The sequence below is a fragment of the Portunus trituberculatus genome, chromosome 39, assembly GCF_017591435.1.
Source record: "Portunus trituberculatus isolate SZX2019 chromosome 39, ASM1759143v1, whole genome shotgun sequence".
NCBI lineage: Eukaryota > Metazoa > Arthropoda > Malacostraca > Decapoda > Portunidae > Portunus > Portunus trituberculatus.
In genome coordinates this window covers 5,430,238-5,457,165 of record NC_059293.1, presented here as the reverse complement: position 1 = coordinate 5,457,165, position 26,928 = coordinate 5,430,238, and the positions used below count along the sequence as shown (strand labels likewise).

The following is a 26,928-nucleotide window of genomic DNA, read 5'->3' as shown; positions in this document are numbered from 1 at the left end:
CTGTCAACAGCACCAGGTCTTCTTTGTCTATCTTTTCAATATCATTTACTATCTTATACTACATTGCTATTAGGTCCCCACGTTCTCTTCTATCTTTTAAGATTGGCAGTCCCATTTCCTTCAGTCATTCTTCATATGTGAGGTCCTTTAATTCTGGCACCATCTTTGTAGCAATCTTCTGTATCCTTTCCAATTTTCTTATATCCTTTTTAGAGCTCAGAGACCATACCACTGCTGCATATTCAAGCCTTGGACGTATCATGCGTGTCATGATTTTTTTCATATCTTTAACCATGTACAGGCAACCCCCGTTTAACGAAGGGGTTACGTTCCTAAAAAACACTTCGTTAAGCGAAACTTCGTTAAGCGAACCGATTATAACAAGTTTAACCCCTGATTTGAACTTCCATTGAGAGTAAGCAAAGCGAGAGTGCATCATAGTACAGTAAAAGGTTTAATGAAAGCAAAAATTATGAAGTTAAACATTTAGGTAGTTTAATTTAAGTCATTATAATGTACATTAATGTATGTATGTACGTAACTTTATAATGTTGATGATCTTAACTTTATGAAGGGAGGGAAAGTGAAACGGGAAAGACACTAACTGGTAACCTGTGGAATGTAAACAAAGTGCGCATCATGGTACCGCATACAAAACTTATGTACCACAATTCCACAAGGCTTTCCATTTTATCCATTGTAGAGTCACAAGTTCAGGTTGTTCTTTTAGCTTTCAAGGAAGATACGGTCTCACCAGCCTTCTTAATAGAGTCTGCTGACTTGAAAATAGTAGACAATAGATGGAGTCAAGATGGTGGCCAGCAATGTTATTAGTTTTATGGCCTCTCTCGTGTCTTCACTTCGAGAGTAAGACACTTTCTGGTCTTCTTAGGAACGCTAGGCCACATTGCAGGGCGTTTTGGTGGTAAGTTGAACAAGGGAAGATGAGCTGCTGGTGACGCTGTTATGTTTTGACTGGGGAGTGAGTGGTGTGCGTGATCTTGATCTTGATGCTACAGGTGACGCAGAATTTCTTCTGAGTCAGGCCTTTGTATCGGCAGCGCCTGTGTTGTCCACGAGAGGCTTGATCTTGATCTTTATTCTACAGGTGTCTCAGGATTTCAACTGAGGCAGACCTTAGTACCAGCAGCTCCTGATGTATTCAAAAGCCTGTCAGCTTGCATGATACGGTGGGGCTTTCAAATTTGGAAAAAATTACCTGGATAAAACTTTGTTAAAGCAAGTTTGGTGTTCGTTAAACGAGCAGATGGTAGTAAAATGAAACCTTCGTTGTAGCGAAATTTCGTTGTGTGAACCTTCGTTAAACGGTGGTTGCCTGTAATGAAATGCCATTCTTATGTTAGTCAACATTTTATACGTTAGTCCAAATATCTTGCTTATGTGTTTTTCGGGGCTCAGATTTTCCTGTATGATCACTCCCAGATCTTTTTCCTCTTTAGTCTTCATTATTTGTTCCTCTCCCATCAAATAGTTCCATACTGGTCTCCTCTTACTCTTTTCTAGTTCCATTATGTGACATTTCTTGGAATTAAACTCAAATTTCCATTTCCTGCTTCACTCATAGATTTTGTTTATATCTTGCTGCAACAGCAGACAGTCTTCTCTGGTTTTTATAACTCTTAGCAACTTTGCATCATCAGCAAATAAATTTATATAACTGTTTATCCCAATGTGAATGTCGTTTACACAAATCTGAAACATAATGGGGGCTAACACTGACCATTGTGGCACTCCGTTTGTTACTTTACTCCAAGTTGAGTATGTATCTCTAATCACAGTTCTCATTTCCCTATCCTTCAAATAATCTCTTGTCCATTCAAGCAAAGTTCCTCACAGTCCTTCTATGTTCTCTAGTTTCCAAAGTAGTCTTCCATGAGGGACTTTATCAAAAGCCTTTTTGATATCCAGGTAAACTGTGTCTACCATCCATCTCTGTTTTCAAGTCCTGCAATAACTCGAGTAAAAGCTTAATAGGTAAGTTTGATACACATGACCGCCCTGTCCTGAACCCAAATTGTCTGTTCATTATGATTTGCTCCTCTTCTAGATATTCAATCCATTTTTCTTTGATAATTATTTCACATAACTTTCCTACGACACTTGTAAGTGACACTGGACTGTAATTTAGTGGTCAGTTGCTTTTCCTCCTTTAAATATCGGTATTACGTTGGCTCTCTTCCATTCTAGTGGAACTTTCCCTTCATTTATTGAACTTGTAATTATTTCCCAAATTGGATCCAGTACTTGCTCTTTACATTCTTTTAACACCCATCCTGATACACCATCTGGCCCCATTGCTTTTTTTGACTTCCAACTTATCCAATAATCTTCCAATATCCTCTTTGTGCACTGCGATCCTCTCTAATCCTTGGTAATCCCATGTCCTATTAAGTTCTGTGAAATCATCTTCTGCATTGAACACCATTTTGAAGCTTTCATTCAATATTTTGCACATATACTTCTCTGTTTGGTATGTCATCCTTTTTTTAATTATTTTTTCAATTGTTTCCTTATTCTTTGTTTTATCATTTATAAACTTGTAGAAAAGTTTGGGTTCATCTTTGTTTATATTCACCACATCTTTCTCAAAGTTTCTTTCTTCCTCTCTCCTTTCTCTAATATATTAATTTCTGGCATCTTTGTACTGCTGTCTGTTATAGTCATTTCTCTGCTTTATAAGTTTCTTCTACGCTTTATTTTTTGCCTTTCTTGCTTGTATGTATCTAGCATTGTACCAAGCATGTATTTTTTTCTGAACTCTACAAACAGGTACAAACTTTTTTACTACTTCATTATATTTCTGTAAGAATGTCATATTTCCCTTGTACTATCTTTCTGTACTTAGTTAGTATTACTACACTCATTATCAGCAAAATGGATAAATTTTTCAAAATCCACTTTTGCATAATTTAGTATCTCCTTTATAGTCCTCTCTGTAACTTATCTCATCTTTCTCCGGAATTTGCATCTCTGATGTCAAATGATCACTTCTCATTGGACTAAAGTATTGTATGATTGGAGAGGGCTCTGGTTTCTTTGTGAAAACAAGGTCAAGCAATGATGGTTCTTCTCCCCCCCCCTTTACCTTGTTGACTTCTCCACCCACTGGTCCATTGCATTAACCTCTCTCTCTCTCTCTCTCTCTCTCTCTCTCTCTCTCTCTCTCTCTCTCTCTCTCTCTCTCTCTCTCTCTCTCTCTCATAGTCAACTGCAATATTTTCTCGTCCAGTGCCCAGCATTACCCATTATTTCCATCTCTCTCCAGTTTACTTTTTTACAGTTAAATTCTCCAGCTAAAAGTATTCTTCTATTTCTTCTTATCATGTTATCTAAGCACTTTATCACCTCTCTTTGCATATCTTTTTTTTTTTACTATGTGGGCTTTTCACGGGCATTTATGGGCTAAAGAGGATATTTTTTGGGATACCTCCTATCTCAAAGCCCACCCACTAGGAAACCGTTGGCCCGAGTGAGGAAGCCCAACCTACACTCGGACCGTTCCCCATGTATTAGTCTTTGGTGGAACATATGTAGCTATCATTTTTCTCTTCATCAAATCTTTTTTGATTGTTACTCCCATTACTTCCACTTTGTCCTCACCATACTGCACATGCTCCACACATATATTATCACTAACCATTATTAGTGCTCCTCCTCCTCCTTTATCTTTCCTGTCTCTCCTCCAGGTATTATATCCCTCCTCTTTAAAGTTGACATGGATCCCTCCTCTCAGTTTTGTTTCAATGATGCACATTGCATCTGGCTTTTCCTCTTTCAAGTAATCCCTAACTTCCAATATGCTTGATAACAACCCATCTATATTAATATGTCGCTCTTAATTTCTTGTCTCCTCCACGACCTCCTTTTTCTTCCTTACCACTTCTTTAGTCTCATATCCAGAAACCTCCAGTAAAAATTCTTCTCTATCTCTGTCCTTTTTTAATTTTTTTCCTTATCTTCATTTCTTAGCACTTTTTCTTTTCCGACTCCTCTAAATTCATATCTCTTTTTATCCATATATCCTTGTGTTCAGCATCATCAGCCAGCTTTCCTTTCCTAGCCATAATTTCTTCTACAGCCCCATGGGATCTCATTCTCACTTTCATTGGTCTCCTACTCCCTTCACTGTATCTTCCTAGCCTGATCACTTCCTCCACCTCTTGATCTAATTCTTGTGTGCTGTCTTGTACTCGTTTGGTAACAGTTTTGGCCAATTCCCTTTCTTCATGTTCTCGTGCATTTATTTTGGATTTTTCTTTTCCTTTCTCCCAAAAATCACGAAGCTTTTTTTTCTTGTCCACTGTATCCTGCATAATTTCTTTTTTCTCTTTAATAACTTCAGTTATAGTGACTTTCATGTTCTCCTGAATTTGTCTCTTTACAACCTCTGAGAATTTAACTTTTTCCTCTTTTTGCTCCTATTTCCATTAATTTTGTAGTTCCTTCAGCTTCTTTTCCCCCAATCCACCTTCTGTCTTGTCCACAATCCTGTCCTGCACTTTAACCTGCAAGCTCCTTAAGGAGCTTTCGTAATCTTGGCATGTGGCTTTTGGTACAGTAAAACCTCAGCTCATGACTATAATTCATTCCTAAATCCTGTTTGTCACCCGATTTGTTCATTCCCTGAATCAATTTTTCCCATAAGAATGTATTGAAATACCATTAATCCGTTCCAGACTAAAAAAAATCATACTTTTGTCCATAAAGCCCATTCAAAATAGACCTTTAATGTATGCATGACATGAACGAAATAATTATAAAAAGCCTAAATTGTTTTACTTACCGAAATGCTATCAAAATGATAATAAAATGAATAAAAAAGAAAAGGTTATTTACTTGAGAGACTGGACGTTGATGGCATGATGGAATGGAGGAGAAGAGGATGGGGAGGAAGACAGACAAGATCCGAGAAGACAGTCATGAGAGAGGACTTTGGATGTGCGCAGCGTGCCAGAGCTACACAACAGCTGTGTAGCGTCACAAGTCAGTGCCACTATGTGGGGCCCTGTTATAGTGAACATCGACATGGGAAACATGGAAAGATTGCCAGTCATCGTCTCTGCTTTGGAAGACCCTTGCCTGCTGGGGATTGACTTCCTCACGCGTGTGGGAGCAAGTTTGGACTTCCAAGAAGGGAAGTTAAAGGTACATGGCCAGGAAGTTCCTTTGATCCTTGGAGGTGATGCTCAGTGTGAGAGGAGCGGGCAGTAGGGCGGTGTTCCTTGCCAGGCAAGCGAGGAAACAGCTGCAATAGATGTGCCACAATCTGCAGTACCTGGACATGGCCAGGATGATGATGACAGCAACGCTGAGAGCCACCAGAGCAGCGAGGATGACGCCGAGGAAGCTACAGTAGAGCGCGCCGGTAACATCACTATGCCCAGGAAAAGCAGGAGAAAATCATGGTGGCACGGAGATTGTTATGTAATATTTTTCGTATGTTCCTGTTTCTATTTTCTTTTTTATGCTAATGTTTTGTTTTGTTGTTGTGTGATAGCTGGGTTGGCTATCACACAAACGGCTCGCCTGCCGGTGAGCCGTTTAACCGCGTTCGTCCCCCGAAATATCGTTTGTCCCCTGAGTCGATATACTGACAAAATTTTTGGTCATCCTTAGAGACGTTCGTCAAGTGAGGTTTTACTGTACGTCATTTTGTTTCTTTATTTCTTCCTCTTTCAATCCCTGATTTATTGCACTGACCTCACATTCTGCTAATTTCAATTTCAGGTGTGTGTTTTCCACTATCAATCAGTCCTGTTTGTCCATTAGGCTTGACATCACCTCCTTTCTATGTTGATTAGCCTTCTCATATTACCTCATTCATCCCTGAATCTCGAGAAATCCTTGTCCATGATATCATCTGTTAGTTTTATCACAGACACCTGTTTTTCATACAAAAAACTAGCTGTTCCACTGTCTCACTTACCATATTTTACGGCTTGCAAGACGCTGCATCTTGGAAGACACACCCTAATATTTGAAAGAAATTTCTAAGAAAAAAAAAAAGTCATTCTCATACAAGAACGCATTCACCATATACCCGACCACTGAACACAAAAAACATCAGAAGCAAGGAGTCTGCAAGACAATATTGTTTCACCACTCATTTCAAATTTGCTGGAGCACTCACCACAAATTTAAAACTATGTAAATAAAAACACCATAGGTAAATACATATACACAGCGACGGCATGTTTTGGACCTGTTGTTTACATTACGAAATCACTTGTCCGATCGCTGAAACCAAACACGTCAGTGCTGCAGTTTTTTATTTTTCTTATTTTGCAGTCGTGCTTCATAGGCTTTATCAATGTGAATACAATCACAAGTGGCATTTTGACTCTTGCTTGAATGAGTAAGCCACTTGGATGTTCTATTAATAAAGGTATAAAGGCACCTGGCATGATGTGTATGTGTTCGTGTGCACGTATGTGTGTGTTGCAATGAGACGAGGGAGCGGCCCATTTTCTCCACGCGCTGAGTAGGCTGCAGGAAGGATTATGGTATTGGAAATACTTGTAACACCTAAGTACTGAGTTTACATAATATAAAAGGCCAAATTAAATGGTACTTAAGCTAACATCATAATGTAATGACTCAACATACAAATCCAGGTCGCTATCTGTCAAGTGTCCAAGCTCACTTGAGGTTGGATGATGCCTTACAATACAACATTCATCTTGGAAGACGCACTAGTATTTTTCAGGTTATTTTTTAGGAAAAAAAGTGTGTCTTGTAAGCCGTAAAATATGGTATTTTCGTCCGCCGAGATTACAAAAATTTCCGCCTGGCGCTATGCCTGCCAGCGTGGTGCCCAACACTGCCAATGGGATTGGCTGCGCTGCCCCTCAGTTAATTTTCGGTGCGCATCGTGGTAACACGCACTGCGCTTCCATCCCTGTTTCACTTCTTGAACTTTTCAAGTGCTTTCTCTGCCGGTTTCTTCGTGTCTTCATGGTGGAGGACCTTAATGGGCAGCATACTCGTCCAGAGCAGCCTGCTGCTGCTTGGGAGAGTAGTTTGCTGATGGATGGGGCTGCTTCCACGCCTGGTTCTTCCGGTTCTCAGTCATCTTCTAAGCCTTCTAGGAGGGTTTGCTCGAGTCCAGACTGCACCAAGGTCTTGGGCAGTTTCCTCCAGGACCCTCATTCTGTTTGTGTTAATTGCAGAAATATCTCCAACCCAGGTAAGAGGTATGATGAGTGTTCTACTTGGAGCAGTGATAAAGTCCTTGCCGCGTATAAGTACCAGTGTGGTTTGAGGTGCAAGAGATGCACCAAGGCAAAACATTCACTTAGTTCTGTTGCCCTCTTTTGTAATGTTTCCTGTGATGTAGGCACATTGCAGTCTGTTAAAGCACCTCCTTCTATTCAGGGGACAAGGGTTTCACCGGTGTCTGACGTTCATGGTGGCTCGGAGATTTCATTTCAGGACGTTAGTGTTTTGTCCCAGGATGAGCTATCTGCTGGGGATTCGGCTTCCCAGCAGGGCACTAAACCTCCTGTTGCTATTGACCTCTCTTTGTTTTTGAAGTCTTGGCAAGAGGAGGTGCTTGCTTCAGTCAACACTCTTGTTGCTTCTCAGATAGGAGATTTGTGTGGTTCTGTGCCCCACTACTGACCCCTCTCTTCCAGCTGTGCCCTCATCTTCGGACCCGGACCTGATGCAGTTCAGTGTCCCGCCCCCCCCTCCCCTCAAGTTCTGATGCAAAAAGGTGTGTGCAGTCACACCAAGTCAGGGGGCCAGGGGGGGCTGTCCAAGGACTAGAGGTGTCTCTTAAGCGTTCTTGTCCCCCAAAGGATGACGCTCGGAGGATCAAGAAGTCCCGCCCCACCTTAGTGGTGTCCGGCTACCCCCCTTCTCGGGACCGGTCGGTGGGGGGGACTGGGGGGAGGTGGGCTGGCGCAGTAGGCCTGGCCCTCCCCCCGTGGCTTTGGGTGAAGGCCCAGCCGGGAGAGGCACTTGCCCTCTTGCCTTGTCTCTCCGCCCACAGGATGGCATGCTCACGCCTTCCCCACGGGCTGCCTCCTCTGTCCGTTCAGCCAACAGGGGCCCAGTGTCTGATGACCCCCCTACGGCCCAACAAACCCACTGTCCTGCTCATACAAGTCTCCACAGAGTTCATGTTGCCTCTGTTTCGGCTGATGTGTCTCCTCCTCAGCACTACCCGACATGCTCAGACAGCCGTCGTTCTGGAGGTGATCTTTTTCTGGCAGATGCTTGCGATTGGCGTGTCCTGCTTGGCTCTCCTTGCCATTCTTGTTCTGGGTGGCAGGATTCAGGGGCCTCGCCGTCTCTGGGGCCTGACGGGACACGCCCCAACTCAGAGAGGCATGACGGGTTACCAACAGGCCTGGAGGGGGATGAGGGGCGTGAGTTCCCGCCTCATGGCCCCTCCATGTACCATCATATGATGAACTACATTGACAGTTTTTGAGGATGCCATGGGCCAGTGGTTTGACCTGGAACGCCCTGTGGCCCCGGGTACCAGCTCCCCACCTATAAGAAAGGGATCCGTCCTCCTTGGAAGGGCACAGCCTGTCAGGGTTTTCATGGAGCAAGCTGACAGTGCTTATTTGAAGGCTAATGAGAGGAAACCAACCTCAGTTGGCTATCCTTAAGGCAGGTTCGCTAAGATTTACAGTGTGTAGGGTCAGGAGGTTTACGGAAAGGCTGCCTTGGTTAATCCTAGCCTCCACGCCGCCCTGCATTCTAGTACCAGAGAGCCTCACATCCTCCGTGAACACCCGAAGGTGGCCAGGATGGAGGGGGTGGTCGCCAGGTCTAGAGACGCCTTGAACTACTCTTTTTGGTGCTTGGGGGCCATGCATCTTCTGGCAGCTCATCACCTCCCTGCTCCCCTCTTAGACTTGGAGGAGCAGCTCTTTAAAGCTGTACGTTTGGCGCTTAATGACGCTTTCAGGAACTCGACTTATGTCATTGCCAACTTGCGGGCTTGGAGGAGGGAGGCTTACCTCAGCTGCCTTAGACCATCCTTCTCGCAGGTCAAAAAAGGCATCCTTTGGAGGTCTCCCATTTTTTCTCCTCTCCTTTTTGATGAGGACCACCTTCAGGAGGCGCTACAGTCCTCAAAGTCCAATGCTGATAGGACGCTCCACGAGGTAGCACTCAGAGTTCTCGCCCGGCCGTGTCCTGCTCCAGGCCCGGCCTTGGTAAAGCGTGGTCCCCGACCTTCTACCTCCACAGCTGTCAAGCCCTCTGCTGCTCCTGTCGGCAGACCTTCCTTCGCCGCTTGTGCCAGGGACTCCCAGTGGGGGTTTGGCAGCTCTTACTCGTGCAAGGAGGGGGACAGAAGGCAAAGCCCTTTCGGAAGTGACACCCTTCATCCCCAGGGGGCAGTTGCGGGCTGTCTAGCCCGCAGGTGGAAGGAGTGGTGCAAGATAGGGGCAGAGATGTGGATCCTCGATGTTCTAAGGGAAGGCTACAAGATTCCCTTCTCTGCACCCCCGCCACTCACAACCCACTTCAAGGAGCCCAGAGGCTATGCCCCAGGGTCCCTCAAAGGACAGGCGCTTCGATTGGAGATCCAGCAACTAAAAGCCAAGGGTGCCATAGAAGAAGCACCCCCTACTCTGGGTTTTTACAGCCACATGTTTGTCGTTCCAAAGGCCTCGGGAAGTTTTCGACCCATCATCGACCTCTCCATCTTAAACAAGTACGTTGTCACTACCAAGTTCAAGATGGAGACGGTCAGAACCGTCATGTCTGCAATACGACAGGACGACTGGATGGTGTCTTTTGACCTGAAGGACGCCTATCTCCAGGTGCCCGTCCATCCAGACAGCCGGCGTTTCCTGCGCTTCTCTTGGGAGGGCTACCACTTACAATTTCGGGTTCTTTGCTTCGACCTCTGTACTGCCCCTCAAGTCTTCACTCGTCTCATGGCCCCTGTCTCGGCGGAGTTCCATCGTCAGGGCTTCCGCATCCTCTGATATCTGGACGATTGGTTAGTCCTAGCTTTGTTGGCAGACGAGGCTCGAAGAGCCACTGCTTGTCTCATCGGCATCTGCTCAGTTCTGGGGATTCGCATAAATTGGGAGAAGTCTTCCTTGACTCCAGAGCAGGAGAAGACCTTCCTCGGGATGCTGATTCGCTCTCCTCCTGTGAGGGTTTTCCCGACGCAGGGGAGGATACACAACCTACGGAATACAATTCCTCTGTTTTCCGTCCCCATCTGCAAAGGACTGGTTGTGTCTTCTCGGGCACTTGTCCTCCCTCATTCATCTAGTGCCAGGATCGAGGAGGAGAATGCGCCTTGTTCAGATTCAGCTGAACCTGCAGTGGGACAGGTAGTCGATGGGGGACGACCATCCTGTATGCTGGGACCTCAACACTCGCCGGGACCTGGAGTGGTGGCTGGAGGACCAGAACTTGGATCAGGGTCAATCCCTCCATCTCGCTCTTCCGGACATCTCTCTCTTTACGGATGCCTCAACTGAAGGGTGGGGGGCTTCTCTCCTTCAGGATTCTGTGAGTGGCCTCTGGACAACCCAAGAGAAATCTTTACATATCAACGTCCTGGAACTCAGGGCGATTCGCCTGGGGCTCCAACACTTTGTGGACGTGCTACGGAATTCCGTTGTCACGTTTTTCTCCGACAACACCACGGCGCTCACGTACCTGAGCAAGGAGGGGGGTACCCACTCCACTCTCTTCAACAATGAGGCTCGGGAGATCTTAGACTGGGCCGAGGCTCATTCGGTGGGGATTTTGACTCAATTTGTGTGGGGCTCCGACAACGTGGTTGCTGACTGCCTCAGCAGGCGCTACCAGATTCTGTCCATGGAGTGGACCCTTCACATGGACTTGTGCCGTCAACTGTGGCGGGTTTGGGGCTACCCGACTGTTGATCTCTTCGCCACTCGTCTCAACTACAGGATCCCGAACTTTGTCTCCCCCTGTCGGGATTCTAAAGCAATTGCCACGGATGCCTTTCTTTACAATTGGGACAACCAAGACCTGTATGCCTTCCCTTTCTTTCCTCTCATCAGGAAGGTGCTCAACAAACTTCGGGCTTCCAGCAACACCAGGCCCATCTTGATTGCGCCGTTCTGGCCCCAGAGAGAGTGGTTTCCAGACCTGTTGAAGGCTTCACGAGAGCCGCCCTGATGCCTTCCGCTTCGGCGGGACCTGATGACTCAGCCCCACTCCCACAGGTTCCACCGTGGTCTCCATGGGCTTCAGCTGACAGGATGGAGACTGTCAAGCGATACGTGAAATACAGAGGCTTCTCCTCTAAGGTGGCAGAGTTCTTGGCGCATGATAAGAGGCCCTCTACTTCTTTAAACTATCAACAAAAGTGGAAGAGGTACAGGCAATGGTGCAAGGACAACGGGCATACTGTTTCTAACTCCACGGTTCAGAAAGTTGCAGATTTTCTTGTTTTTTTGTGTCATGATTGCCATCTTTCCACCTCTGCTATCAAGGGTTACAAGGCCATGCTTAACAGCGTCCTGGCAATCCGAGGGTTGGACCTCAACAACGACCAGGTGCTGAGGCTTATTGTCAGAGCCTGCTCTTCCCAGCCACAGAGGCCTAGCAGGAATCTTTGGCCTTCCTGGAACTTGGATGTCGTTCTTCACTTCCTAACCATGGCTCCCTTTGAACCTATGTGGCTCTCGTCTATCAGCGACCTGACTAGAAAGTCTTTTTCTGCTTGCTCTTGCTACAGCACAGATGGTAGGAGAGATCCAAGCACTCTCTCACAAGATGAGCTGGTAGGGACAGGATCTGCTGGTCTCTTATCTTCCTGAATTTATTGCTAAGACAGATACGGACGCCCACAGTACTCCTCGGGAGTTTCGTATTAAGAGCCTTGCCACCGTCGTGGGTTCTCAGGATGTGGAGAGACTCCTCTGTCCCATTCGGGCGCTTCGTCACTACCTGCATAGGACAGCTTTGCCTACAAATTCCCGCAACCTCTTTCTTGCTGTTAGATGTCCTTCCAGACCTATGTCCAAAGGAGCAATTTCCTTCTTCCTACAGGATATCATCAAATCGGCCCACGCTTCCTTCCCTGACTCTAACTGCCGGGAGCTTAAGGTCCGTGCCCACGACATCCGTGGCATTGCTACCTCTATGCTCCTGTGGAAGAAATGCCCTGTTCCCACTATCTTGAGGGCGGCCTGCTGGAGGACGCCTTCGGTCTTCGATGACCATTATCTCCGGGAAATATTAAGACATGAGGGGGATATCTTCACCTTGGGTCTAGTGGTTGCTGCTGGACATGTGGTTGACTAACTCCTTCGCCTGACCTTGGAAGTCCGCTCAGGGTGGCACTTCTTGGCGACTTGTTTGTACAGTCCTGGTACCTTCAGCCAGGGGGTAGAGGGTCAGTAGCTGGGATGGGGCTGTTTTCTCTGCTCCCCCCTCCAGTCATAGGCATAGGCACGCTCCTAGGACACTCACCACTGATCACCTGGGTTCTAATTCTTGAGGCACTTGGGTCACGGAGTACTCCCATGCACCTGGTTGCATTCTCTAGCACCCTCTTCTCCATGTCTACCTCTACCACGGGTTAGTGTCTCCACAACGGATAGTTATTTCACCCTTTATGCCTGCCTCTTCCTGTCTACTCCCACCTACTTAAATGTTGGAGTCTGCTAGTTTTTTTTTTTTGTATGAAAAACAGGTGTCTGTGATAGAAATGTAATTTTTAATGCTAAAATTAATTTCTTCACTTACCTGTTTTTCATACAAACACAGGTGCCCTACCTTCCTCCCCCAATCTTTTTCAATGCTCATGAAAATTAACTGAGGGGCAGCGCAGCCGATCCTATCGGCAGCGCCGGGCACCGCGCTGGCAGGCGTAGCGCCAGGCGGAAATTTTTGTAATCTTGACGGACGAAAGTAAGTGAGACAGTGGAACTGCTAGTTTTTTGTATGAAAAACAGGTAAGTGAAGAAATTAATTTTAGCATTAAAAATTACATTTTCCTTAGACCAACAGGAGTTTCTATGTACCGTTGGCTTTCACAGGATGGCATATGTTTTGATTCTGTCATACGCCTGGCAGCACTACTGTGCTCCATCACTCTCTCATTATTCTTTCTGTATATATGATCCAACACTTATTTAACCCTTAAAGTATGGGGGTTGATTTACTTTCCATCTGTTACAAAGGGGAAAAATCACACCTGTCAAAAATGCTAAAAATGTTTTTTCCTTATAAAAACATATTTCTTTGTGTTATTCTGAGTACAACGATGTAGTTTTTAACATGTTATGACCTCGGAGGGCAAAGTTATTGCATATCAGAAAATTCATGGCAGAATCCGCCTCTAAGAAATACCCCCCATGCTCCGATAACACCGTGCGCGCTCTCTCTCTCTCTCTCTCTCTCTCTCTCTCTCTCTCTCTCTCTCTCTCTCTCTCTCTTCTTTTGGGCATTTGAATTTGATGTAAAAGTAGGAACTTTTGCACTTTCATGTCAAGAAAATGTGAACTCAGATATATGAAATGATGTGCAAAACAGGAAAAGAAAAAGAAACCACATATGTATTACATGTATTGTGGATATCTATAATAATTGGAATCTGGCAACTCTTATTAGCAATGGGATTCAACTGACTTGGCCGACAAAGCACAGTCTTGTAAAGGCATCCAGGGGTGACACACACCAGCACATTGCTCGAGGGGAATAGGCTACATGAGGAGGTTTATGAACATCGCTGTGAGGGTTGGTCCCAGTCTTTCAGATCACTATCAGAATCACTACTGGAATCTTCAATTTCTTCTGTCTCAATAAAAAAAATCACTGTTTTCATTTTCATCACTCCTCAATGTCATTACCGAGTAACACTGACATAACATCACTCGGAGTACCGTTTCCTCCCTCCGGGTCACGGGGGTTGCCAGATGTTGCCTCGAAATAGGAAAAGATGACCTATTGTGAGGGAACATATGTCTCAAGGCTCAAGCAGGTGAGTGGGAAAAGATGCCAGATACCTCCACTTGCCCTAGGACCAATAGTGAGGGGGGAGAGATTCAAACGTTTAGCGCGGAAAAATCATGATTATATGTACGATCCCCACCTTTCCGCACGCAATGCTACAATAGTACATATACGATCACCGTACTTTAAGGGTCAATTTGGAGACAGGAGAACCTATGGCCCCCTCCCCCCTTGTACATATTTCTAGGCCAGTCTCCAACTCCTTTTGTAGTTATTCTCTGCGAGTTGCTCAGCTGCGTGTGAACGGCACGAAGGCTGCGCTGTGTGTGTAGCAGACTGGGCACACCTAGAGCTAATGATGGCAGCAGTGCACCAGCAGGAGACAATCATGGCTCGGGAAGTGAAACTGAGGCAAGATAGCATCCCCTAGCCAGAATTTGGCAGAAACTGGAGCCTACACAAAAATTTTACAAAAAGTGCAAAATAGGCATTTAGAGCTCGTAACACACAGCCTTCAGTACATGAATGCAACCATTTCCTCTGGTAAACCCAAGTTGCCGGGACAGTAGGCTGGAGCAGGAGAGGATACGAGCGGTAAAGCAGGATGCAAGCCTAGTATTTGATAGAGAGAACCCTAAAGATCTAGAAACGTCGGTACTGTCATACCTCACGTATCACGACAGTTAGGTCCCTGAGCTCATTGTGCACGGCGAGATTCATGTTGGGTGAATAATAGGCCCTATGGGAAAATAGGGGTTAGGTTCCCAGATCCTCCCGAAAAAACACTTTTTTACCAAAAAGACTGAAAAAAAACCCCCAATAAATGAAGTACCAAACACACATTTTATTTAACTACAGTACTAGTACCTTATTTAGTTTATTTGCTGGTTGGAGAGGGCTTGAAATCTGACTGGCAGATGCTTCCATATGGCGTAAGGTCTCCTTGTAGGGCAAAAGAAGCACCTCAACACCTCTCTTGAACTTAATGCTCCTTTCCAGGATGGGATCTGTTTCAGTGAAGAGGGATGTTGCATCTTCCATGACTTTCAGCAAATTACGAAGAGTCTTGATGGTGAAGATAGGCTTGGTCTCTTCATCATCCTCAAGATCCTCATCATCAGCACCTCCTCTTGCCTCTTCCTCCAGCTGCAGCAACTCTTCAAGTGAAGGCTCAGCATCATGTGAGTCAATCACATCATCCACATCTTCCCAGGCTTCCATCGACACTCAATCACCTCCATCTTCTGTGCTAGGCTCAGCACCTTCCTCTTCTTGGCAGCAGAAGGGGTAGATGGGGTAGGACGCTTGAGGGCCATGGCTAAGATGAAATCAAGAGAGCACAAGGGAACCACGTCTGCACACAACAACAGCATGACAAGAAGAGAGTGAGTGGCACGAAGCAGCGTGCTATCGCCAGCCCCTGGGCGAGTCCAAGACGCTTGGGAGGGGAGGTCGCTTGCATCCACCAGGACCAGTGGGAGATTCAAATGGAGACCAAATCGTACAATCGCGAGTCAAAGTCGTGCTCGGCGAAATATGGTATATTTTACCGATTCGTGTATATGCGAGATTCGTGTTCAGCGAATTCGTGTTCGGCAAGGTATGACAGTATTTTTGATAGATATACATAAATATAGATACATGTGAGAGGCCATCAACACATTGTAGGCATCTCAGAAGTTCTGAACTGTTAAGTACTTGGGAGATTTGATGTTACCAGAGCTTCTAGTATGTGGCCCCAGGTCTTTAAATCCAAGAAATGCTAAGTACAACTAAGCATTATCTTAGAAAGTGTCTCTAATCCTTAAGATCTGCTAAGTGTGACTTACCCCAGCCTTAGCAGACAAAAAAAAACTTAAACACGCTAAGTAGTGCTGAGACACACCAACAAGACTGAATCCAAGAACAGCATAGATGAACATCTAGAAATATGAAGATGGCATCCAAGTATTTTCTGTGAGCATGAGAATGTTTTAAACATGATGATGCTGAACTCATCAAGAGGTACCAACTGGACTGTGAAGGTATTGTTTTGGTTACTGATTTGGTGAGAGAGGAGCCCTGAGATGAAGATATTGGTGACTCTCCGATTTGTAGCAACTGGAAAAATGCAGTTATGCAATGTGGATGATTTAGGGCTCTCACAGCCTACAATTAGCAGTTTTAAGCCAAAATCTGGATTCATTGTTTGCTCCCAATATTGTTGTTCATTTCATGCAGTTGCCAACAGACCTTGTAAAAGTGCAAAGAAAGCAAAGGGAATTTCAAGGGGTTCCTAATTTCCTAGTATGTAATTGTAGTTGTTTGGGTCATAGATAGGATTCATCAGTAAAAATTTACAATTCCTATCTTTGAAGGAGGAGGTGAAGAGAAACACAGGTGCAGGGAGGTGAATTTATTCCTGACTAGTTTTGCTGATGCTTCTTCAGGGGAACTGAAATTCCTCTCTGCACCTGTGTTTTTCTTCACCTCTTCCTCCAACTTGTCTGAATGTCTAAACAATTCCTATCTTTGCAAAATGTGGTATTTTGTCTCCTTAGAAAATGCAAATTTTGGTTTATTTTGGTTTCCTCAACCAGCTTAACCAAAATAAACATATCCAACCAAATGTAATCCCAAACCTAACCTAATCTAAACCTAATTTAACCATTTGTGGTGCAATGTGTTGATTTAAAAAGAAAAGATCAATACGAGTCAATTATAGCTAGCTCTATGAAAAAAATTCATAAGCATAAAGTACAGTGAGTATACTGCTACAACATGTAGTCATCTCATGAGTTGCTGATAAGGACTAATAGTGAACATTAACTGCTTTTTTTCACCATCAACATTATCCCTTCTCTCTTCTTCCTCTGTCTCTCCTCCATACTTTGTACGTACCATTACCTCTCCTATCTTCATTCTCCCTCTGTTTCTCCTCCATACTTTGTATGTACCTTCTCCAATCTCTCATCTCAATTGGGTTAGTCAGCTTGTTCAGGTATTCCCACAATATCTGGTTCCTTACCTCTCAGGTAATTGTTTAATTCTATCCATGATGAAAGTAACCCATTAATATTTATATACTTGTACATCACTTTCCACGCTCAATTCTTTGTTTTTAGTTTCCCTCTCTCCTTTCTTCTGATGTTTTGTGCTTCTTCTGATCTCTTTTCATTTAACTCTTGAACTTCACCTCTCAGGCAGAGACTAGGTGTATAGGTGATGCCACAAGATCCTGCCAAGACAAAATCTAATAATAATGATAATAATAATAATAATAATAATAATAATAATAATAATAATAATAAAAGAATAATAATTAGGTTACAATTTTGTTTGTTTAACCATTTTTGTTGCTCTTGGCCAGTTTTCCTTCTTACATGATTTTTTTTTTAATTAGTTAATTATTTTATTTTGTTTAATTAATTTATTTATTTTGTCCTTTGTAAAGAGTACAGCAAAACTGAGTTGCTGGCTGGGTGTAACAGAGAAGGCAAGCATGTGGTCTGCAACTTGAGATCTGGTGACTGTATTTACTATATTTAAAACATTATGTATTTAATCTTTTTTAGTTTGATCATTAATTGATGAACAGTGTGATATACTTTTGCATAATGGATATGTATCACTGTAGTCACAGAACTTTTTGTTGTCAGAGGAGTTAGATAAAAGATATACTATACAGATAAATATGATTTGAGTGACTAGTTTTAATGACATGGTAGAAAATTCAGAAGACACAAGAACATTGGCATGAGATTAAGTTAGGCTGTTGCACATATAGACACAACATCCATCTTTGAATTGATAATGAGGCTAAACTAGGAGACAACAGATTATGCATTTTGGTTAGGAAAAGAAGTCCAGATTTAGTGGAAGAGACGTGATGCTCCACTGATTGAAAGTTAGATAGAAAACTGCAAATATTGCAGAAATTTATAAAGAAAAGTTGGGGTGGTTAAAACACTTAAGGTTGATACCAAAAGAGCATTCCAACTTGGAAACAGTTCCCTACCCAAATTGGGACTCCAACTCTGATGTAGGAGCTGCCATATCAACTCTGCATTTTAAATTAAGTATGTATGTGTGTTAGGAACATGTAGAGTTGTGTGAAGGAAAAGTTGTCTTTAGGGCAGGCTGTAACTGTTCCTTTATGTTGTGAGACACAAGGGAAAATGTTAACTGAGGTTACAGCTGGGAGATTGATAGGTTCATGGCACCCTCTGATCTAGTGTTTTGAGGAATTATCCTGCTACCGGGCTCTGGTGCATATGTTGCTGAAGGTGCTGTACAGCTGACCTTTATACAGTGTAGTTATAGTCCGTTCATCCAAAGAATCCAGGCTGAAACTGTTAGTTTGGTTGGCAGCCCTGCCCACCCCTGCCGCCACTAAACCTTCCTGACACTTAAATTTTCTTCAAGTACATTTATTTTTCTTCACTTAACTCAATAGATATACCAGTTTATAGCTTGAAGAAAAATAAATGTACTTGAAGAAAATTTAAGTGTCGGGAAGGTTTAGTGGCGGTGGGGGTGGGCAGGGCTGCCAACTGAACTAGCAGTTTCAACCTGGATTCTTTGGATGAACGGATTATAGTTGATAGTAATTGATTCTCTCTTAGCGGCCTTGAAATTGAGATGTGTTTTGGATGTGATTGTGAACAGGATATTGTATATAGATAAAATAGACATCTTTCTTTAGCTACACCACTTTATGTGGGAGATGTTAGTCTGCTGTGAAGATAGTTGTATAGATACATCAGTTGGCTTGTTGGCCATTTATTTATTTATTATTATTATTATTATTATTATTATTATTATTATTATTATTATTATTATTATTATTATTATTATTATTTATACTATCAAACCACCATCCAATTTTTTTCTTCTGCTATTAGTTATGTACACTTGCATTTTTGTTTGTTACCTGACCTATTTATATGGTTTTCTGATTTACTTTTATCTTCTATCAATTATGAATACTATTGAGTTGTTACATTGTAATGAATTTAAATAAATGTACATAGATAGTTATTCTAATTTCATTTCTTGTCTTGCAGGTTGACTCTTTGCCATGGCTCTGCCAGGCATTCCTTGCAGACAGAAACGGGTATGTTTCTTTATTTTTTTTTCATCTTAAGAAGTTGTGTGAGGACAAGTGTACAATTAAAATCCAGTGTATAAGGGCAAGAGTGACAGAAATTATTCTAGGAAGGTTCATTTGTAAATTTCTTAAGTACTGCTAGAGTAGTCTGTGAAAAGCTAGTAACTGAAAGGGTGCAGAAAATCACATTTGTATTGGCAAAGAGCAGAAGGGCTTAGAAAGGATAGGGGATGTACTATATGGAGAAAAGACATTACCTAGGACAGTAGTTGAAGAATGATAATCAAAGTGAAAGAAGTTTATGGTGGATTTATGGACGGATCTTAAGTAAGCATTGGTATGACTGGTTTAATGAGAATGAGGAATTTAATATATGTTAGCCAAACCGTACCAGACTCAAGGGGTTGTAGTATATGACTGAATACAACAGACTGGAGGAAGGATCAAATATGGTGGTCTCAGTAATGAGATGGAATTGAAATACATTAGTCTGATAGTGTGTTGATGAATGCTGAGGTAATTTGAGCATTAATGGGTTAATGTATAAATTAATTAACCCATTAATGTAGGTTAATGGGTGGAAAGATCGTAAGATTTGAATGTAAATTTTTATCAGAGGATAAGAAAAAAAAAAAAATGAAGTGAAAAACGTTGATTAATGATCTAAAATTGTAGCCATGTAGGCTTGTGAGGCAAGGGACTGTGTAGCTGTGTAAGCCATCATCAGATAAAAGAATGCTTACATGTACAGGAATGTGTGGATCCTTTTGAAATAATGATAAAAATTATGAACTGGCTCAATACATAAATGCAAAAGAAAATTATGTAATATTAAGGATTACCTAGAGAGTATGAAGTACAAGTAAGTTGATGTTCCCTTTGTTGTAGAATATTGTACAGTGGCCACCAAAAAAAAAAAAAAAAAAGTATACATCACTGAATTTTGGTTAGTAAAGCTATACAATATAAAATAGGGCTCTTTTATTTAGATTTATTTACAATAAGCATTTGGACATATTCCCCATGGACTTAAGAATGCTCTAGATCATACTGGGGCATGAAAGCAGCAAAGCTGGAGAAATAGGAGGCATCGAAGTAGATCCATATCTTTTTCAGCATATTTTTATTTCACCATGAATTCCTTGACAGTCTTGGACTTGTGTGCTGGTGCTAAGTTGTGCATAAAATATTCTGCTCCATGAATGCTCCAAAAATGTCAACACATGCTCCTCCAAGACCTCAATATAATTAGTTGCCTTATCATCATGTTCTTAGGAAGAAAGTACAGTCCAGCAGAACCCTTATGACCAGTGAATGACCCGTATGCCGTAACACTGTCTGGGTGTTTGACCATTTTAAGTGTAACGAGAGTCATAACAGGACACATTATTGGGCCTCCTCATGGGCTTGGAGTCACCCCTGACCAGCCAGAATGTGCTTTCATCGCTGAACGTACTTTCTGGCAGTCTGCCAATGTCCACTCCTTGTATTTATGGCAGAAATTCAGACGTCGCTTCTTCATAACTTCCGTCAGATGTGGTTTCTTGGCGGCGAGGTGTGCAAGCAATTTTAAGTCCTTCTGAAGGCAGTGTTGGATAATTTGCACCGAGACGTTCTGCAGTAGGTTGATATGTTTCTCTTTAATACTGACGGCTGTAATCAAAGGGTCTTGCTTCACCTCTCATGTCAGGACCTTGCCTGTGTGTGGAGACATCTTCCTTGGTGTCCCAGAGCCTGGTTTTCTGGCTGATATCGCACCAAGATGGAGGTTCTCTGCTGTGGTTTATAGCTTGTAAATGGTCTTACTTATCACCTTTAACTCTGCTGCTATGCATATGACAGACCAGCCTTTGACTAGGAGGACAAAGGCTAGGGTTTTATCTTGGAAGAGACAACTGTGCATAACCCTTAATAATGAATGTGGGATGTCTGGGAGCACGTTGAAGTTGGCATGCAAGTAGCAAATAATGGCACTCAGGAGCAGCATAACAAAAACCCTCTCTGTAGAAGCGCTGGAGGCGCAATGAGGCCTGGTGTAGTAAGGAACAATGAATAGAGGTGTACTCTAGCTGACCAACATCATCACTAGCTCCACCCACTCTGTTAGTAGCAGGAACGCAAATAAACACTACGTGGATTTTCTTGTGTGTACTTTTTTATTGCAGTGAAAATGTATACTTTTTTTGCAGCCACTGTACAAGCTGCAAATTTATTCAACATCAGATTGAACAATAAATATAGATTATACTTATAGGTAAGGATAATTGTTAAAGATAAATCTTTAATATTCCTAGGAACAGATTTTTACAATACTAAAGTGATAATCTTGAGTGTTGTTTTTAGTATTTCTAATAGTATTTATGATGACTTGGGTCTTTATGTCTATAGATTCATGCTGTTTTATCTTTGTTTGTCATCCAGTGTTGCTTCACTTTTTGTTCAACAATTGTGACCAGTTTGATCTGGATGCATCATATGCATTTCTTTATAATCTCAGAGGATGTCCCATGAGGATGATGGAAATGCATCTAAGAAACAAAAGGTAAACATTGGATATGAAAGCAAAACATTACTGGAATTCAGACCTGTCAGTAACTTCTGTGGCCCGGGCAGATTCCCACTGAAACACATCCTGAGGAATGTTCATGGAGGTAAGTTTGTGGGTTTAGATTTTGCCAAAGTAAAATGATATAAACTGATGAAATGAAGTGTCTTCCTCATAACCCTAGAATAGATCAAGTGGATAATGAGAAACTGATCCTGAGAGAAGAATATGACATTCGAAGCACAAGATCGCATAGTAAAAAACTGAGGAAGGGAAGATGTCTGAGAGATGTTAAAAAATAGTTTCCTGCAAAGATGTGTTGAGACTCGGAACAGTTTGAGTGAGGAAGTGGTGTCAGCAAAGAGTGTGCATAGCTTTAAAGAAAGATTGGATAAGTGTAGATATGGAGATGGGGCCATACAAGTGTAATGCTCAGGCCCTGTAAAATTACAACTAGGTAAATACACCACACACACACACTTAAAGGAGGAGGTAGAAGAAATCCACAGAATGGAACCATAACAGGAAGGAGCAGTGAGACCAATTAAGTTACTACTAAAATCACAGACAGCCACAGAAGAAATATTATATGGAACAACAAAACGTAGAGAAACAGAAGGTTGCAAGGAAGATATATATATATATATATATATATATATATATATATATATATATATATATATATATATATATATATATATATATATATATATATATATATTTATTTATTTATATATATATATATATATATATATATATATATATATATATATATATATATATATATATATATATATATATATATATATATATATATATTTATTTATTTATATATATATATATATATATATATATATATATATATATATATATATATATATATATATATATATATATATATATATATATATATATATATATATATATATATATATATATATATATATATATATATATAAAGAAAAATAGAAATGAGGAAGAAAGGAAGAGACAACAAATTGGTGGCAGAAGCAAGGGAAAAAAATAATGAAAGGTCAGAGAAGGAGAAGGCATTTTTTGGGAGAGTTCTAGGAGACAGGATAAAGAAATGGTATATAAAAGAGGAGGAAGAGGAAAAGATGGAGTAAGTTTAACTAAAAGTGATAAGAGCAAGAGATTAAAAATGATGTATACGAACATAGATGGGGTTTTATCAAGTAAATTAGAATTAAGAGACTACATAAAGAAAGAAGAACCAGATATTGTGTGCCTGGCTGAAACAGAATTAAGTGAGGCAATAAGAATAGACATCGATAATAGATATAATGTATAGAGGAGAGACAGAGTGGGTAAAGGAGGTGAAGGAGTCATGATAATGTTAAGGAAAGAGATGGTGGTAAACCAAGTGGACTGTGGGGAAGGAAAAGCAGAAGTACTATATGTTAAGATGCATATTAGTAAAAAAGAGTTAATCATGGGAGCATATGTGCCACCAAAAACAAATTCATGGACCAATCAAGAATATAAAGACATGACAGATGACACAATAAGGAGTCTGATGAGAGTCTTTAAAGAAAGGAGAAAAGTTATATTATTAGTAGATTTCAACTGTAAGGAGGTGGACTGGGAAAATTATGAGAGTGGTATGGGAGAAGAAGCCTGGGGAAAAAGATTCCTGAACCTAATGATAGATAATATGATGGACCAAAGAGTAAAGGAAAACAAGATTCAGAGGAAACGATGAGCCGGTGAGATTGGACTTAGTTTGTATTTGTACAAGAGGAATACAAATGAGTGATGATATAAGATATAATTGCCCATTGGGAAAGAGTGACCATGTAATATTAGAAATGGATATAGAAGAGGGAAAGGAAGATAGAGACGAATCATACAAAGGCGACTCATTAAATTACAGAAAGGCTGATATTGAGAATCTCAAGAACTATTTCAAAAAATGTTAACTGGGAGGAGATGGAGAATTCAGAGAGGGTGCAAGAGAAATATAACATATTTTTGGAAATATACAAAACAGGAGTCAGGGAATATGTCCCAAAATATAGACCTAAAGAAGTAGGAAAGAAAGATTGGTTTAATGCAAGGTGTGCTAGGGTAAAGGAGAAAGAGATGGAGCATGGAAAAGGTGGAAGAAAAATAGAAATCCAGGAAATAAGGAAAACTTCAAGATAGCGAGAAATGAATATGTTAAGGTGAGAAAGGAAGAGGAAAGGAACTATGAAAAGGACATTGTCGAAAAATGTAAGGAACAACCAAAATTGTTCTACAGATTCATAAATGGAAGGAAAAATAAGGCAAAAAGAAACAATAGAAAGGTTAAAAGGAGAGTAAGGGATGATGGAAGACCAAAAAAGTATGGCAGAACTGTTAAATAGTAAATTTAGGAGGTCTTTACTAAGGAATCCAAATTTGAAAGGCCACAGGATAATAGAGAGACCGTCTAAATGAAAGAGATTAAAGTAACCAAGTTTGAAATAAAAGAGATGATGAAGGAACTGGATGAAGAGAAGGCAATGGGACCGGATGAAGTCTCAGACAGAATACTGAAAGAATGTAGGGAAGAACTAGCAAGTCCTATATACTACATATACAAGCATAAAATGCTGAATAGAAAATGGCACAGTACCAGTAGAATGGAAAAGAGCTGAGGTGGTTCCCATATATAAGAGCGGTAGGAAGGAAGAATGCTTAAATTACAGACCAGTATCATTAACTAGTGTAATATGCAAGATGTGTTAGAGAGTAATAAAGAAACAATGGATCGAGTTCCTTGAAGACAACAACTTATTATCAAATAGCCAATTTAGTTTTAGAAAAGGTCGGTCGTGTGTAACAAATTTACTGTGTTTCTACTCTAGAATAGTTGGAGTACAAGAGAGAGAGGGATGGGTTGACTGTATTTATTTGGATTTAAAAAAGGCGTTTCATAAATTCCCACATGCAAGATTACTGTGGAAGTTAGAGGAGAGGGATGGACTAAAGGGAAGCACATTGAGATGGATGGAAAATTCTTTGAGGGGGAGAGAAATAAGAACAGTAGTTAAAGATATGAAGTCCAACTGGAGAGCAGTAGAGAGCGGAGTGCCACAGGGGTCAGTATTGGCTCCAATACTTTTTCTCATATATATAAATGACATGCCAGAGGGTGTGAACAGCTACATAAATTTGTGAATGATGTGAAACTGTGCAGAGTTTTAAAGCAAAAAGAGGATTGTGAAATACTGCAGGAAGACCTAAATAAGATCTGGGAATGGAGTAAAAAGTGGGAAATGGAATTCAATGTGGACAAAAGCCATGTCATGGAAATGGGAAAGAGTGAGAGTGGGAATCTATAAGATGGGAGATGGAGTAGAACTGAAGAAAGTAAAAAAAGGAAAAAGACCTAGGAGTGATGATAGAAGAAAACAATCAACCGGTAAGCCATATAGATAAAATTTTCAGAGGCATAAAATTTGCTAAGGAATATTGGATTAGCATTTCACTACATGGACAAAGAAATGATGAAGAAATTGATTAGTACTACAATAAGACCCAGATTAGAATATACAGGAGTTGTGTGGACCCCCCATAAAAAGAAACACATAAGGAAGTCGAAGAGACTACAAAAAATGGCTACAAGAATGGTTCCAGAATTTGAAGGGATGACATATGAGGAGAGACTAAAGGCTATGGATCTACCAACCCTGGAACAGAGAAGGAAGAGAGGGGATCTGATGCAAGTTTATAAATTGATCAACGGAATGGATCAAGTGGGTAATGAGAAACTGATCGCATAGTAAAAAACTGAGGAAGGGAAGATGTCTGAGAGATGTTAAAAAATATAGTTTCCCGCAAAGATGTGTTGAGACTTGGAACAGTTTGAGTGAAGAAGTGGTGTCAGCAACAAGTGTGCATAGTTTTAAAGAAAAGTAGGATAAGTGTAGATATGGAAATGGGGCCACATAAGCATAAAGTCCAGGCCCTATAAAACTACAATAAGGTAAATACACACACACACACACACACTGCGTAGTGTAGTGGTTAGCACGCGCGACTCACAATCGAGAGGCTCGGGTTCAAGTCCTGGTAAGTGGCGAGGCAAATGGGCAAGCCTCTTAGGCCCCTTTCACACTAGGCAACTTGTGGCTGTCACTTGGTGACTCTCTAAGTTGCCTACCATTACTTCAAATGGAGCCTTTCACACTACGCCACTACGGTTGTCCGGTTGAGCAACCAGCTATTGCAGTTGCCTGCTCTGTCAACGAGTGACTGTCACAGGCAGTTGCCGTCACCCACCGTTGGGCATTGTTTCAAATGGGAGCTTTCATACATAGCCACCGTGTGGCGCAACTTTCGTTCTAATCTGTCACTTTTGTGACTTTTCTCAGTGTCCAGCCAGCTTTGCACAGGAAAGAACATGCGAGATGGAGGGGATGAAAGTAGTGGAGAAAATTAACACTGAAGATTTAATTCACGAAGTGGAAAAACACCCAGCAGTTTGGGATTCATCCAATGAACAATACAGCAACAAGAATGAAAAGAGGAACGCGTGGAGTGAAATTATTATGCACTTCATTCCAGACTTTGAAGGGATATCTCAAGCTGAGAAGAATGAAATATGTGAGTTAATAACAAACACCTGTTCATATGTATATTTCTCCAGAAGTAGCTACACCACAACACCATATCACCACGTCACACATATTATCCCCCCCCCACCACCACCACCATCACTCTCATGTCACCACCACCGCAACACATGTAGCCCCACCAACACCACCACCACCACCACCACCACATTCTCTTCACCTACACCACCACACCTTTACATCACCAACCACATCACCTCATTTCTGTCTAGATATGATCTCGTTGCCAGTGAACTGCACCTTTGTCAACAGAAGCACCTTCTCCATGGATGTGATTCTTTTGACTAATGAGATGATGAGAAAGGATGCCACAACTCGGTGATAGTCACTGGTTGCTTGCAGTTGCCCGAGCCTTTCACACTAAGCAACTAGTGACCGTCACTAGTGACGGTCACTAGTTACCTAGTGTGAAAGGGGCCTTAATGTGTGGCCCCTGTTCACCTAGCAGTAAATAGGTACGGAATGTAACTTGAGGGGTTGTGGCCTCGCTTTCCCGGTGTGTGTTGTGTGTTGATGTGGTCTCAGTCCTACCCGAAGATCGGTCTATGAGGTCTGAGCTTGCTCCGTAATGGGAAAGACTGGCTGGGTGATCAGCAGGCAACCGAGGTGAATTACACACGAGATGTGGTTGAGGAAGGATGCAGTACCGTCGCTCTGAGAATCAGCTGATCTTCATTACCTATTGTTTTGGGTTTGCAGTGGCTTGGGTGAGTAGTGTAGACTTGTTTTCATGAACA

The 26,928-nt window shown here is 41.9% G+C and overlaps 1 protein-coding gene across 11 annotated transcripts in view; it reads left to right on the top strand.

The window, feature by feature from the left end:
- Positions 1-26,928, top strand: part of LOC123515634 (telomerase reverse transcriptase-like) — a 254,291-nt gene that overhangs the window by 21,892 nt on the left and 205,471 nt on the right. For 5 of the 11 annotated variants that reach the window (XR_006677920.1, XM_045274446.1, XM_045274445.1 and 2 more), the window contains exons 2-3: positions 18,981-19,030; positions 21,522-21,675. Coding sequence is in view for 6 of the 11 variants with exons in the window: in XM_045274446.1 (XP_045130381.1) it covers positions 18,995-19,030; positions 21,522-21,675 (190 nt within the window). In the remaining 5 variants the exon portion in view is untranslated. Of the gene's footprint in view, positions 1-14,918; positions 15,117-18,980; positions 19,031-21,521; positions 21,676-26,928 lie in introns of those variants that run through there. The other 6 variants (XM_045274447.1, XM_045274442.1, XM_045274443.1 and 3 more) reach the window with 4 other exon arrangements.